A 12,425-nucleotide genomic window follows, 5' to 3' on the forward strand; every position below is an offset into this window, starting at 1 on the left:
ACCGACTTGAACTCCAGGAATTCCATGCCTTTGGCCACTTGGTACGCAAAGCAAAGGAGGTCTTCAAACGTCAGCACGTTCAAATCTTCCTCCTCTTCTTCGGCCAGCCTCTTCTGGTTTTCATATTCAATCTCATCTGTAAAAAGACATCCACCCGTCACTTTCCCCAGACACTGGGCAGCAGCCTATCAGACCTCTGTGAGAAGCAGCTAAGGCGACATCAGTGCGGAGATATTTATAAGAGACGTTTGATCTGATCTCCTGCTCTAGGCTCAATAGACCAAATCGAAAGGTGTCACCTAGATAAAAGGTCTGCCATACAAAGAGAAAGGATTATTTGACCTTTGGAGAAATCAGAAGCAACCACCAAACCTTCTGCACAGGCCAGGTTCCTGGGCATGAAGATGGAATGGCCTCTGTTTCAAACCTTACGGAAGAGCTTCTCCTGGGGAGCCTGGTGCTAAGCTACTAGCCACCTTGTCCATTTCCTGACTCCAAACCCGAGGAAATGATTGGAATGATCAGCCTGTCCTTGTAAGCAACATGTGGCCCTGGCTGTCCCAAAATGTGCTATGTAGACTTAGCTGACCTTGAACTCACAGACTAACACTCTGCTGCCTGGATGCTTGGGTTAAAGTTGTGCACCGTCATTCCTGTCCTGATCTTTGCCTCCCTTTTTTTTCACCCTCAGTCATATTTTGGTCTCTATAAACCTGTCTCCTCTTAGTCTACTTGAACACTCATTCTGTTTTCTGGAATGAAGCCCTGTTCAAATCCCCAGGGGCTGGAGAGATGGCTCCATGGCTAAGAGCACTGGATGATCTTGCAGAGAACCCAGGCTTGGTTCCCAGCACCCATATGATGGCTCACAACTGTCTGTAACAATGCTAACTCCAGAGAATGTGACTCTATCTTCTGGCCTCCAAAGGTACCAGGCACATACGGTGCACATACATGCATGCATATATACATACATACATATGTGCATATACACATACAGGCAAATGAACTCTCAAGCAATGGTATCAGGAGTAGGGTGTTTGTGAAGTGGCCAGGTTATAAAAATGGGACCATGAACTCTATAAAATAGGAAGAGGAGAATGGGCAAGATGGCTTGTCAGGTAAAGGTGTTTCTACAGAGGCGAAAGACCTGAGTTTAATCCCTGGAACCCACATGGTGGAAGGAGAGAATGGATCCCTGTAAGTTGCTCCCCCACAAGACACACACACAATACTTTTTTTTTTAAGTTTTTTAAAGAGAGGAAAGCGTGTATTCTTGCCTCTGTGTGAGGCCTGAGGACCCAGAATGATCACCGTGTGCATGTGAGAAGCAAGTGTCTCCTGCACCTCAGTTTTGAAAGTAGTAGCCTCTGAAACTGTGAGAAATACTGCAGCTTATGATACCCAGTCTTTAATAATCTGTTAAAGCCATCTGCGCTAAGACAAGAAATACTAATTATGAATCCTTCTTGGGACTCAGTGATTCAAGAACACTGACTGCTCTCCCAGAGGACCTGGGTTCAGTTCCCTGAACTCACATGGTGGCTCACAATTGCAGTCTCAGAGCATCGAGTGCCTTCTTCTGGGTCTCCAAGGGCACTGCACCCAGGTGGCACACAGACATAGAGGGTAAGCAAAACTCCCAAACATGATCCCTCCTTCCCTTCATGCTAGGTAAATCTGTCAGTAGAAAAAAGCAAAGACTGGCCAACTGTCTACCACATTTCACGGACTGTACTTTATACTTCACATCCTTCTGTTTATGCCTCCTAACAGTCCTATGAGGAAAGTAGAATTGGACCAATTTTGTAAGTGAGAAGTGGGGACTCTCGTCTGGAGCCAACTGTTCCGAAAGGAAAAGAGTCGGAACAAAACCAAACTTGGATTCTAGAGCTCGCAGTCTTACAAGCAGGTACAAGCTGGCTCCAATTAGCTTATGACTTTATAAAGAATATTCCGAACAAACAAGACAGTTCAGGTGCTTGTTGTTGACCATGGACATGGAGTTCACAACTATCAGCTTTTGACTTTCCGAGAAAGTGTGCACTGACAGAGCCTGCCTTTGACCAGAGCAAAGATACACTGCTTCCACTCTGCTGCCATGGCTCACTGGAGAAAAGCTACCATCAGGCTGACACCCTGGTACTGAGCCCTGGTACCAGCTCTACTAGCTGACCTCCATGGGTGCCACAACACACACAATCATGCCCACACACAAGCACACACACATATACACATGTACATATATATACTTCATACACATACAAACACACACACACACATATATATACACACACATACACCATACATATACAAATACACACATGTACATATATATACTTCATATATACACACACATATATATATACTTATACACCACACAAATACAAACATACACACACACACATATATATAATATATACACACACACACATATATATATACACACACACATACAAATACACACACATACATACACATATCACACACACATATACACACATATAAACCCACATATACATATATATGTACATACACATATCACACATACATATATACACCTACAAACATACAATATACATATATACATACCACACACATATACATACATACATACACATACCACACACATGCAAATGCACACACCACACACATACACATAAACATACATACATACCCTACACACAAACACACACACACATACATACACATATCCCACACACATATACACACATATACACACATATAACACACACATGCACACATACCCTATACACAAGCACACACACATACATACACATATCCTCCACAAATATACACACATACAAACATTTACACACATACATACATATAAACACACACACACACCTACACAAAAACACATATACACATAAACACAAACCACACATACACATACATCATATACACATAAACACAAACCACACATACACATACATCATACACATATACACACACTCGACACACATACTCACACATACCACACACACATGTACACAAATACAAATATTCACAGCACACATACATGCATACAATACATATCTATACATCTATACACATATATACATGTATGTGTATGTATGTATATATATATATATAGCATACACACACAGCACACATAAACATATACACATAAAACACACACATACACACAGTACACGCATATACACACCATGCATGCACACGTGTATGCACATACACACACACTCATACTCATAATTTAAAAAATAAAGCTTAAAAATAGCTGGCATGGGCCTCTTGGATTCATTTCAATGACTGTAAACTGCCAATGAAAAGTAAACCATTACCTTCAGAATGAATTGAATTTCCATTGAACCCTGAGAGCTGATCCAAGGGCGGGTGTAACTGAACTTCTCGTGAACCAGGCATACTATTAAAAATAAATTTGTTTCTTTGTTATTTACATTGTTCTTCTGAGCAGACATTTTATTACAAAAAGGACAATTCATCAGAGGAGCAGAGTTCAGTTACAAATGGGCTTTTAAACAGAAAGCACGATGCTGGCTTGTCAATGGTACCCCGTGTACATTAAAAACATCTGTGTGTTGGGATTTGCAGAGCCAACCTGGATAAGAGCAGCCATTCAGTCACTGTCATGCTGTAAGCTGGGTACATAAAACAGAAACTGGGGCAGTAAATGATTACTAGGTCCTCAAGTTTATAAAGAGAGGAACCAATTTACAGGGCATCCTGCCGCTCCAAACCCAGGCCATGAACCAAGTTACAGGGCATCCTGCCGCTCCAGACCCAGGCCATTTCACCTTTCAGAGTTCATGCAACACAGAGCTTACAAATTTAGAGTTTTGATATTCTTTTCATCAATGTGTTTGATCTGTAGGCTTCTGCCTTGTGGGAAGATGTACCCTTCCAGCGCCATCTTTTCAAGCCAGCATCTGTGAACCATGTTTCCCTCCTCCGAGAGATAAGCAAATAGCTGCAACAGATTCTGTCTTTCTTTTTGCTTGTTCTTTCTTTCTTTTGTTTGTTTGTTTTTGTTTTGTTTTGGTCTGGATTTTAGAGACAGGGTTTCTCTGTGTATCCCTGGCTGTTCTGGAACTCTCAGTAGACCAGGCTGGCCTTGAACTCACAGAGATCTGTCTCTGCCGCCCAAGTGCTAGGACTAAAGGCTTGTGCCATGGCACCACCACCACTGTCTGGCCAGATTACCTTTTCAAGCGCATCAAAGAGAGGCTCTCACCAGTACAAACAGGTCAGGACTCAGTATTTCCCACCATAAGAGTTTATCCCAGTTTTCAACTCCCCTTCCCTTTGGAAAAAGGCTTAATGCTTTTAGTTTATTTAATAGCCCAGTGACTAAAAATGAACCAAAGGATCTAATTATTGGCCACGCACATCTGTGTTAGGATAGTTCCTCTGTTCTAGAGCATGCATGGCAGATTAGGGATGTAGCTCAGAGAGGGAGGATGCGTCAAGCATTCATAAAGCCCTGGGTTTGCCCCCTAGCACTACAAACTCACACAATAATAAATAATAAATGAAATATAATAGTAAGTAAAATACAAATAAATTGGGCATAGTAACACACGAACGATAATAACCAATGATAAGATAGTATAATGTTAATTAATAAGCTGTTTGTAAAGGTACTTAAAACTTAAGGATTGTTTATTTCTGGACTTTTCTATTTAGTATCTTTGAACCATATCTTCTGGTGGGTAATTGAAACTTTATTAAGTAAAATAAGAAATAATGGGACAGAAATTCCCAGCATAAACAAATAGCTGCCTTAGGTCTCAGGCCACACACAGCATCTCCAAATGCTGCCTGGGTGGGGTTGCGGGTAGGTGTGTGCAGTGGTCATTCTGTCTGTCCCGGGGTTTATAGCCATAAACCTCTGATGGAGCTCTTACCTGGAATTTGAATGTGCCTGGAAAGTAGGGTAAAAACTGAAATTATGTTCCTTAAAAATCTCTGTCCATGTCCTGTGAAACTTCTCTCTTTTACTTCTTAGGTAGTTGAGGAGGTCACCATAGCAACAATATTCAAAAATCAAGTACACTGGCCCTGAAACAGTTACAATTGTAGTTACAAGGTTAGACAGACTGCAGACACTGGCCCTGAAACAGTTACAATTGTAGTTACAGGTTTAGACACAGAATCACACTGTAGCGCAACAGGACCTGGGCCTTTCCTGCTCTCCTTGCCCTCAGAAGGTGCTTTAAATGAGCTCGTACCTTAGACTACACTCGATCTCAGCACTGTGTACAAGAATCTGTCTTCTAGCCTTTCTCTCCAGTTCTAAACGTCTGACCTCACCATCATCAACACATCAGTATGTGTGTGCTGAGTTCTGAAGCTGATGTCAGTACTGCATTTAGGCCAGCTTCACAGTCTAGGGAGGGGCTCAGACCCCACAACATGAATGCACAGGGTGGCCGCTTTCTCTCAGGAGGTTAGGACTCTGTGACAGATAGAGTAGGGGAAAGACGGGGTCATGTGCTCTGCAGAGGGGACACTGTCTAATAACACTTGAACTGGTGTGAGGAGAATAGCTTATGCCCATATAAGTCTGATGGCCTATGGTTTAGGAAGAAAATAAGAGGTAGGACATCTGGGAGACAGAAAGGATTCTGGGATAGAGCCAGGCTTGGGAGATTCGCCCAGGAAAACGTGGCAAAACGAGACGAGACAGGCTCATGGCACCCGAGCACAGGTGGCAGAATGTAGATTAGAATAAATGGGTTCTATTAAGTTTTTATCTAGTCAGAGGAGAGCCTAGCTCTATGGTCAAGGTATTTGTAAATATAATTTGAGCCTGAGTCTTATTTCTGGGAGCATGGGGCTGGAAGGAAGAAACAGACCTATCGCCTACAAACTGGGGCTGAGGAAAAAGCGCGGGCCTCACTCTCTCTGGCTGCAGTAGTGTGGAACAGGGCTTCGATGCGGAGATGCGTAGACATTACCTGACAGTGTGCATGCCCCCAGCAGATTCACGATGTTGTCATGGTGTCCCAGGTGGGTCATCATTTTGAGCTCTGACATGAGAGCTTCTCTTTCACAGCTGTCAGCTTTCTCTGTTGGTGGAGGAGTAGAAACAGGGTTGACCTCAAGGAACTGTATGCTGTTTTAGAAACCAAGGCTCTCCTTGGTTCAGATCACAACTTAACACACATTCAAAACTGGAAGAGAAAAACTCACACAAAAATAATACATAAATTTAGACAATAACGTTCCGTGTTTTAAGACAGAGTTTTAAAACGTGAGTTATAGATGTTAACTATATGGATGTATAATCTCTTCCTTCCTCGAGACGGGGTCTCACTATATAGTGCTGGCTGGCCTGGAACTCACCCTGCAGATTAGGCTGGCCTCGAATTCACTGAGTCCTGCCTACTTCTACTTCCTGAGACCTGGGGTCAAATTATGCACTGCCACGTCCAGCAAGAATATACATTTCTACTTGACTTTCCCTGAGAAAAATAAAAGTCCTTCCACCCAGCTCTCAAAGCAGATAGACAACACGATAAACAGAACGTGATTTTCCTAGTAAAAAAAAAAATCAGATTATTCAGCTGATAGGAAGACCAGAGGAGGAGGTTCAGCAAGCACAGATGTCTCCAACATGAAGTTGCTCCTCAGGTCTAGAAACTTCCATTCGTAAGTGTGCTCAATGGGGGAAAGTTAAAGAAGACAACACATGAACTAGGTAACCAATGCAATCTCTCCAGTGGAGCAAACCATATCCACGATCTTGCTAGGATGCAAGCATGGGTTGTTACTCCCAGGGCTCTGGTCACTGAGGCTAGCATAGCTGCCTGGGGCACCCTTGCATCCGTGGGTTTTGGGGCCTCGGGGACAAGGGTAACACCTTTCTTTGGGAATCTCTGTTCCAGGGACTCCTGGTTCTATGCACATACTGTTGTGTTATAGAAGGGACCTGATCGTCTGGGACCCTGGCGTCTGCAAAGGGGACTGTGCAGCCAACTTCCTGCAGAAACTGAGGGATGACCACACAAGATGAGAGAGATGTAGTGAAAGTCCTGTGGGGGGACTCTAGGGGGGACACCAGACAGCCTGAAAAAGCAGGACCCTGGAGTTCTCCCTCAGTGGGGAACCGAAAGAAGACACACAAGACCACCACAGGCGGAGGCAGCAGAATACACAGTATTAAGTAACAACAACACAGGAAAAGCCACATGCTGCTTTCAGAAGGCTTAGAACGTAACTGAATCCCTAAACGCATCTGTGCTAGAGTCTCAGATTCTGGGAGAAGTCTACATATTGTTCTTACGACTTGCTATATTTTTAATGTTAGAATTAGTCTCAGGGCCTCAAGCATGCTGAGTATGTCTTGTACCACTTAGAACACCCACGGTCCCCAGGGACTTCATCTTGTCCATGTCGTGAGAGGAGGTAGGTGTCCCTGAGGAAGTGATCTCAAAGCTGACATTTGAGAGGTAAGTGGCTTCCTACAGCAAAAGGGGAAGAGCAGGTGGAAGGATTCACCTGTGCAAAGCCTGTGAGCAGAGAAACAAGGCACTCTGGGGAACCGAAAGAAGGTGTGTAAGAATGAGGTGGAAAGGCTGAGCCACGGCTGCACTGCTCAACGTTGTGAGAACCATTTTCTTTTCTTTCTTTTTTCTTTCTTCTTTTAAGATTTATTTATTTATTATATGTAAGTACACTGTAGCTGTCTTCAGATGCACCAAGAGAGGGCATCAGATCTCATTACGGATGGTTGTGAGCCACCATGTGGTTGCTGGGATTTGAACTCAGGACCTTCGGAAGAGCAGTCAGTACTCTTAACCACTGACTGAGCCATTTCTCCAGCCCCTGTGGGAACCATTTTCAGAGCAGTAGAAAGCCATTGTCAATGCTAAGGGCAGTGCCAAGCAGGAAGGTGTTCTGCATTGTGGCCATGCCCCACCTCAGCACATAGCCCCTAGCAGAATCGGTGGAATGCTTTTTAAAAGCTACCATTAAGAGTCTCTAGGAGAGACAGAACTGGACCACCACAGACACCACGGAGAGATGAGGATGGGCCCAGCAGACACTGTGCAGGAAACCTGTTGGGGAAGGCTGAGAGAGAGAGCCAGCTATGGAACCCCCTTCCTGTTTCTATGGTTGTGTGGAATGTGTAGTCTCACTGAAATGTCACAGTAATTACCAGGTTGGAGTAGAGATGGAGGCTAGGGTTGGGGGACTTCAGCCTGGATGAACGGCACTGAGATACAAGTATTTGGGCACACGAAGCCAAGGCTTAGGGAACCAATTATGAGAGCTATTGTTACAGGAGATGAAGCTGGGCTGTAGAGGGGGGCCCTTGGTGAGTGCGTGGAGTGAGTGGAGACATGAGGAACTCCACACAGGAAGTCGATGGTGGCGCTATTACAATCTTCATGCTATCTAACCAGCCTAGGGGCCTGCCACAGATGGATGGATGGATGTTGGAAATACGGTCCCTAGGAAGTGGTGTATTCGGCTGCAAAGAACGGGATAGGCCATCTGCAGGAAGATGGATGGAACCAGACACTGGGATGTTAAGTAAAAAAGCCAAACTCAGGAAGACAGGCAGTGCATCATCTCTCATATGTAGGATCGAGATTAAAAGGAAAAGGCACGGAAGTAGAGGGGGAGCTATTTGAGAAGAAGAAATGGACCGACAGGAAGAGAATTGATGAGAGGGGGGAGCGGTGCTAGTGAACGGTTCAGGTATGCATATGGGAATACCACAGCGACGACACTCCTTATTCTGTGGAACTAGGATGTGCGGGTGAAGAAAAACAGTGTAAAAAGAAACCTTCGTATCTGCTCCCCGGATTTAACAAGTGATGGTGTTCTGACATTGCTACAGGGTTTTGTACCTTGCAGATACCAGAGGGGAAAGTCTATCCCTTTTCACATCCTGAATTTGATCTACAGAAAATGTATGTATCCTTTTTGTTTTGTTTTGTTTTGTTTTGTTTTTCGAGACAGGGTTTGTGTAGCCCTGGCTGTCCTGGAACTCACTCTGTAGACCAGGCTGGCCTCGAACTCAGAAATCCGCCTGCCTCTGCCTCCCAAGTGCTGGGATTAAAGGTGTGTGCCACCACCGCCCGACAAATGTATGTATCCTGAAGCTATCCTCTCACAGTTCCAGCTTCCATTTCTTTCTGTAACCCAGGATGTATAGAATCATCAGTCACCTGGCTAGGAGGTGACTGTGAGATTTCTGTCCATGATGTCCTGTGTGCCATTTCTCCTTTTGGTCTGCGTGCTGCAATGCACTTCAGTGACTCTCTGTCTCTGTCTCTCTGTCTGTCTCTCTCTCTCTGTGTTTGGAGAGAGGGGCTCCCTTTATCCTTACAGGGAACACCTCAGCAAAAGAATGGGCCATCAGTCCCGAGGGGATGATACATCTCAGCATTCTTGAAGTTGTGAGTTCCAGGCCTGCCTGACCTATATAGCAAGACATCGTGTTATAGAATGACAGGCTGGGGATGTATTTCTGAGGTAGAGGACTTGCCTAGCATTCACAAAATCCTGGATTCAATCCTCAGCGCTGGGTTAAGAATCGGCTGAGGGTGCCCCTGCTCGAGGGTGGATGCCCCTGCTCGAGGGTGGATGCCAGATGGGAGAGAATGGAACAAAGTGGGAAGTGAGAAGTCCCTGGTGTGTTTTCTACCCAGAATCTGTGTCAAACTGTAACACAGAAGCTGATACCAACTGAACGATGAGAAAGAGGAAGAGGTGGGGGCTTGCCTTCACTGCTTGCAGTCTTTGCCTGCTTCTCGTTAACCCTCAGTGCTTAGCAGACAGAATAATGCAGAGGGCAGAAGAAGGGTGGGGGAGGCAGCTGGACTCTTTCTCTGAATGACTTTGCTGAGATAACCCCACCTTTTGGTACCTTTTAGCATCTTCACCGCCACCTGAATTGAGACTCCCGTTTTACTAATCCCATAGGCCGTGGCATTCATCACCCTCCCGAAAGCACCGGACCCCAGGACCTTCCCTGTAAAGATGGAGTAAGCGCGTGTTAAAAAAATGTTTGCAAGGCAGAGGCAATGCCACCGAAGCTCTGAACAGTCAATCCTTACCAAACTCTAAGTTCTCTCTCGGAAACTCCCACTTAAGGTCATATTCATAGTCCCTGAAGTCAACGTAGAAGTACTCGTTATCCAGGGGACCAGTCACCTGGATCATCTGCAGCTGACTCTCGTACCTAAATTGCTTGAGAGATGAACAGCGGGTCAGCAGTCGTCAGCAGCGCTGCAGAGTCAAGGCAGGGATGAGCCTTCGCCCGCCGGTTTTTACCTTTTTGTATTTGTGGCAGATCAACACAATGAGAACGACAATGAACGGGAGACAGAGCCCAATGGTTGCATAGAAGGAGATGTTGTCTTGGATGAAAGGGAAGGGGCCTGCAAGAGAAGCAATCACTAGGCGGTGGCAAGATAAAACAGGCAGGCCTGTTTAAGTCTCTGTTAGAGTCTCTCACATCCTGTTCAAGTAACCACCATCTTCAGGCCTTATGAGCAATCTGTGTGTTCTGGGTGCCCACAGAAAGTTGGTTTCTGTTTCTGTAAACAATGAGTCCCCCGAAAAATCAGAAACGATTCTGAACCCATCTTAAAAACTGGACCATGATGTCACATGAATAAAGCCCATATAAACCTTTTCCAGAGCCCGTGTCAGATAAAAAGAAGTCTGTGTATGTGTTCTCAAGGTTCGACACACACATGTAGAGAAGTTATGTGTATGACTGCTAGCCTGCATGTGTGTTTGTGTACCATGTACATGCCTGGAGCCCTCAGAGGCCAGAAGAGGGCATTAAGATCCCCCCAGGAGCTGGAGCCAGATCTACAGATGGCTGTGAGCCACCACGTGGGTGCTGAGAGTTAAACCCAGGTCCTCTGCAAGAGCAGCCTGTGTTCTTAACCACTGAGACCAAAGCCACAATTTTGACTTATGTGCTTGCTTTGTTTGGCATTTTTCTGAGACAGAGTCTTACTATAGAGCCCAGGCTGAACGTGAACTTAGGAGCCTCTTGCTTTTATCCTTGGAATTAATCAATACCATCTGGTGACCCTAAACGGTTAGTGTCATTTTAGAAAGACTCTAAACACAACTCCAAAATCTAGACTAGCCGGCTCAAAGTAAATAAGGGAAGTGACAGAATGGAAAAGGACAGAAATTCCAGGTCAGTAAGTCTGTTTTCCTGCACCTCTGGTAGCTAATCTTCACACCATGAATTTCCCAGACTCCACAGCACCGTGACCTGTGAGTCATACAGTCTAAGGATAACTGGGTCCTCAAATTGGACAGAGTCTGCTGGGGATTCTTGCTTGACTCAAAAAGACCTTATGCTCACTCAGAACTGGGCAATCTCATAAGAATTCCCCAGCAAAGGCCAGCCACAATGCCCAACTTCAGGTGGGGGAAATTTCTGGGGACAGGGTGTGTTTATCACAACAGCAAATGGCTGCACACCTGGTGAGTTTAAAAAGATGGTTTCGCAAGACGTGCCCATAGAATTGTATGCACAGCATTTGACCAGAAACCCTTTCCCGGCCTCACTCATATTTAGAGTACTGCTCGACACCCACTGTCCAAACACTTTTCTGTTAGCCTTTTTATTCCAAACTCCTTCTGGGATTTCCTCGGTGCAACTGAAAGAAAAAAAAATGGTGGAAAGGGATTGTTAGATGGGCGGGGTCATGGTAGGACAGGAAGTCAGATGGGCGGGGTCATGGTAGGACAGGAAGTCAGATGGGCGGGGTCATGGTAGGACAGGAAATCAGATGGGCGGGGTCATGGTAGGACAGGAAGTCAGATGGGCAGGGTCATGGTAGGATAGGAAGTCAGGGTTTCTACAGATGGTTCCCAAAGAAAACAAGCTGTGGCTGTAGGGTAAGCATTTTCAATGTCATTCTTAAACTGTATCCATGACAACAGGTGATAGACTCTTATGCCTTATTCTCACTTTTCTTCTTCCTTTCTTTTTCTTTCTCCTTTCCCTTGCCCCTCTTGCCCTCCCTCTCTCCCTCCCTCCTTCCTTCCCTTCCTTCCTTTTTTTCCTTCTTGTTTTTTGAGAAAGGGCCTCACTGTGTACCCCAAGGCTGGCCTCAAACTCTAAGATCCTCCTGCCTCAGCCTCCCGAGTGCTGGGATTCCAGGCATGCGTCACCACTGCCCGGCTTGGCTCATCCACTTCAAGAGACGTCAAGGTTCTCATTACTTGGGAGACTTGTCCGAACACTTCTTCCAGGTCCAAGAGGGTAACGGGTAGCCATCAGAGGAACAGGATGCCTGGCTGGCTGAGGCATTTGCGAGCACTTGAGGTTTCTCTGTAGAAAGTAGCACGCAGTAAGCTCATGGAAGATAGCTTTTTTTTTTTTTTTTTTTTTCCACAATCAGTTCAGAGCTAGCTTCAACTTAGGCTGCCTC

The 12,425-nt window shown here is 45.2% G+C and overlaps 1 protein-coding gene across 1 annotated transcript in view; it reads right to left on the reverse strand.

Annotated features, from left to right (window-relative positions):
• Flt3 (fms related receptor tyrosine kinase 3) overlaps positions 1 to 12,425 on the reverse strand; it is a 70,004-nt gene that overhangs the window by 11,843 nt on the left and 45,736 nt on the right. Inside the window, exons 11-19 of the mRNA XM_021162840.2 lie at positions 12,217 to 12,325; positions 11,470 to 11,648; positions 10,294 to 10,400; positions 10,077 to 10,209; positions 9,887 to 9,991; positions 5,964 to 6,074; positions 4,911 to 5,064; positions 3,327 to 3,409; positions 3 to 136 (exon numbers count right to left, since the gene is read on the reverse strand). Of these exons, the coding sequence (XP_021018499.1) occupies positions 3 to 136; positions 3,327 to 3,409; positions 4,911 to 5,064; positions 5,964 to 6,074; positions 9,887 to 9,991; positions 10,077 to 10,209; positions 10,294 to 10,400; positions 11,470 to 11,648; positions 12,217 to 12,325 (1,115 nt within the window). The remainder of the gene's footprint in view (positions 1 to 2; positions 137 to 3,326; positions 3,410 to 4,910; positions 5,065 to 5,963; positions 6,075 to 9,886; positions 9,992 to 10,076; positions 10,210 to 10,293; positions 10,401 to 11,469; positions 11,649 to 12,216; positions 12,326 to 12,425) is intronic.

Source organism: Mus caroli, unplaced genomic scaffold (assembly GCF_978045245.1).
Source record: "Mus caroli unplaced genomic scaffold, Mus_caroli_1 scaffold_4, whole genome shotgun sequence".
Lineage (NCBI taxonomy): Eukaryota > Metazoa > Chordata > Mammalia > Rodentia > Muridae > Mus > Mus caroli.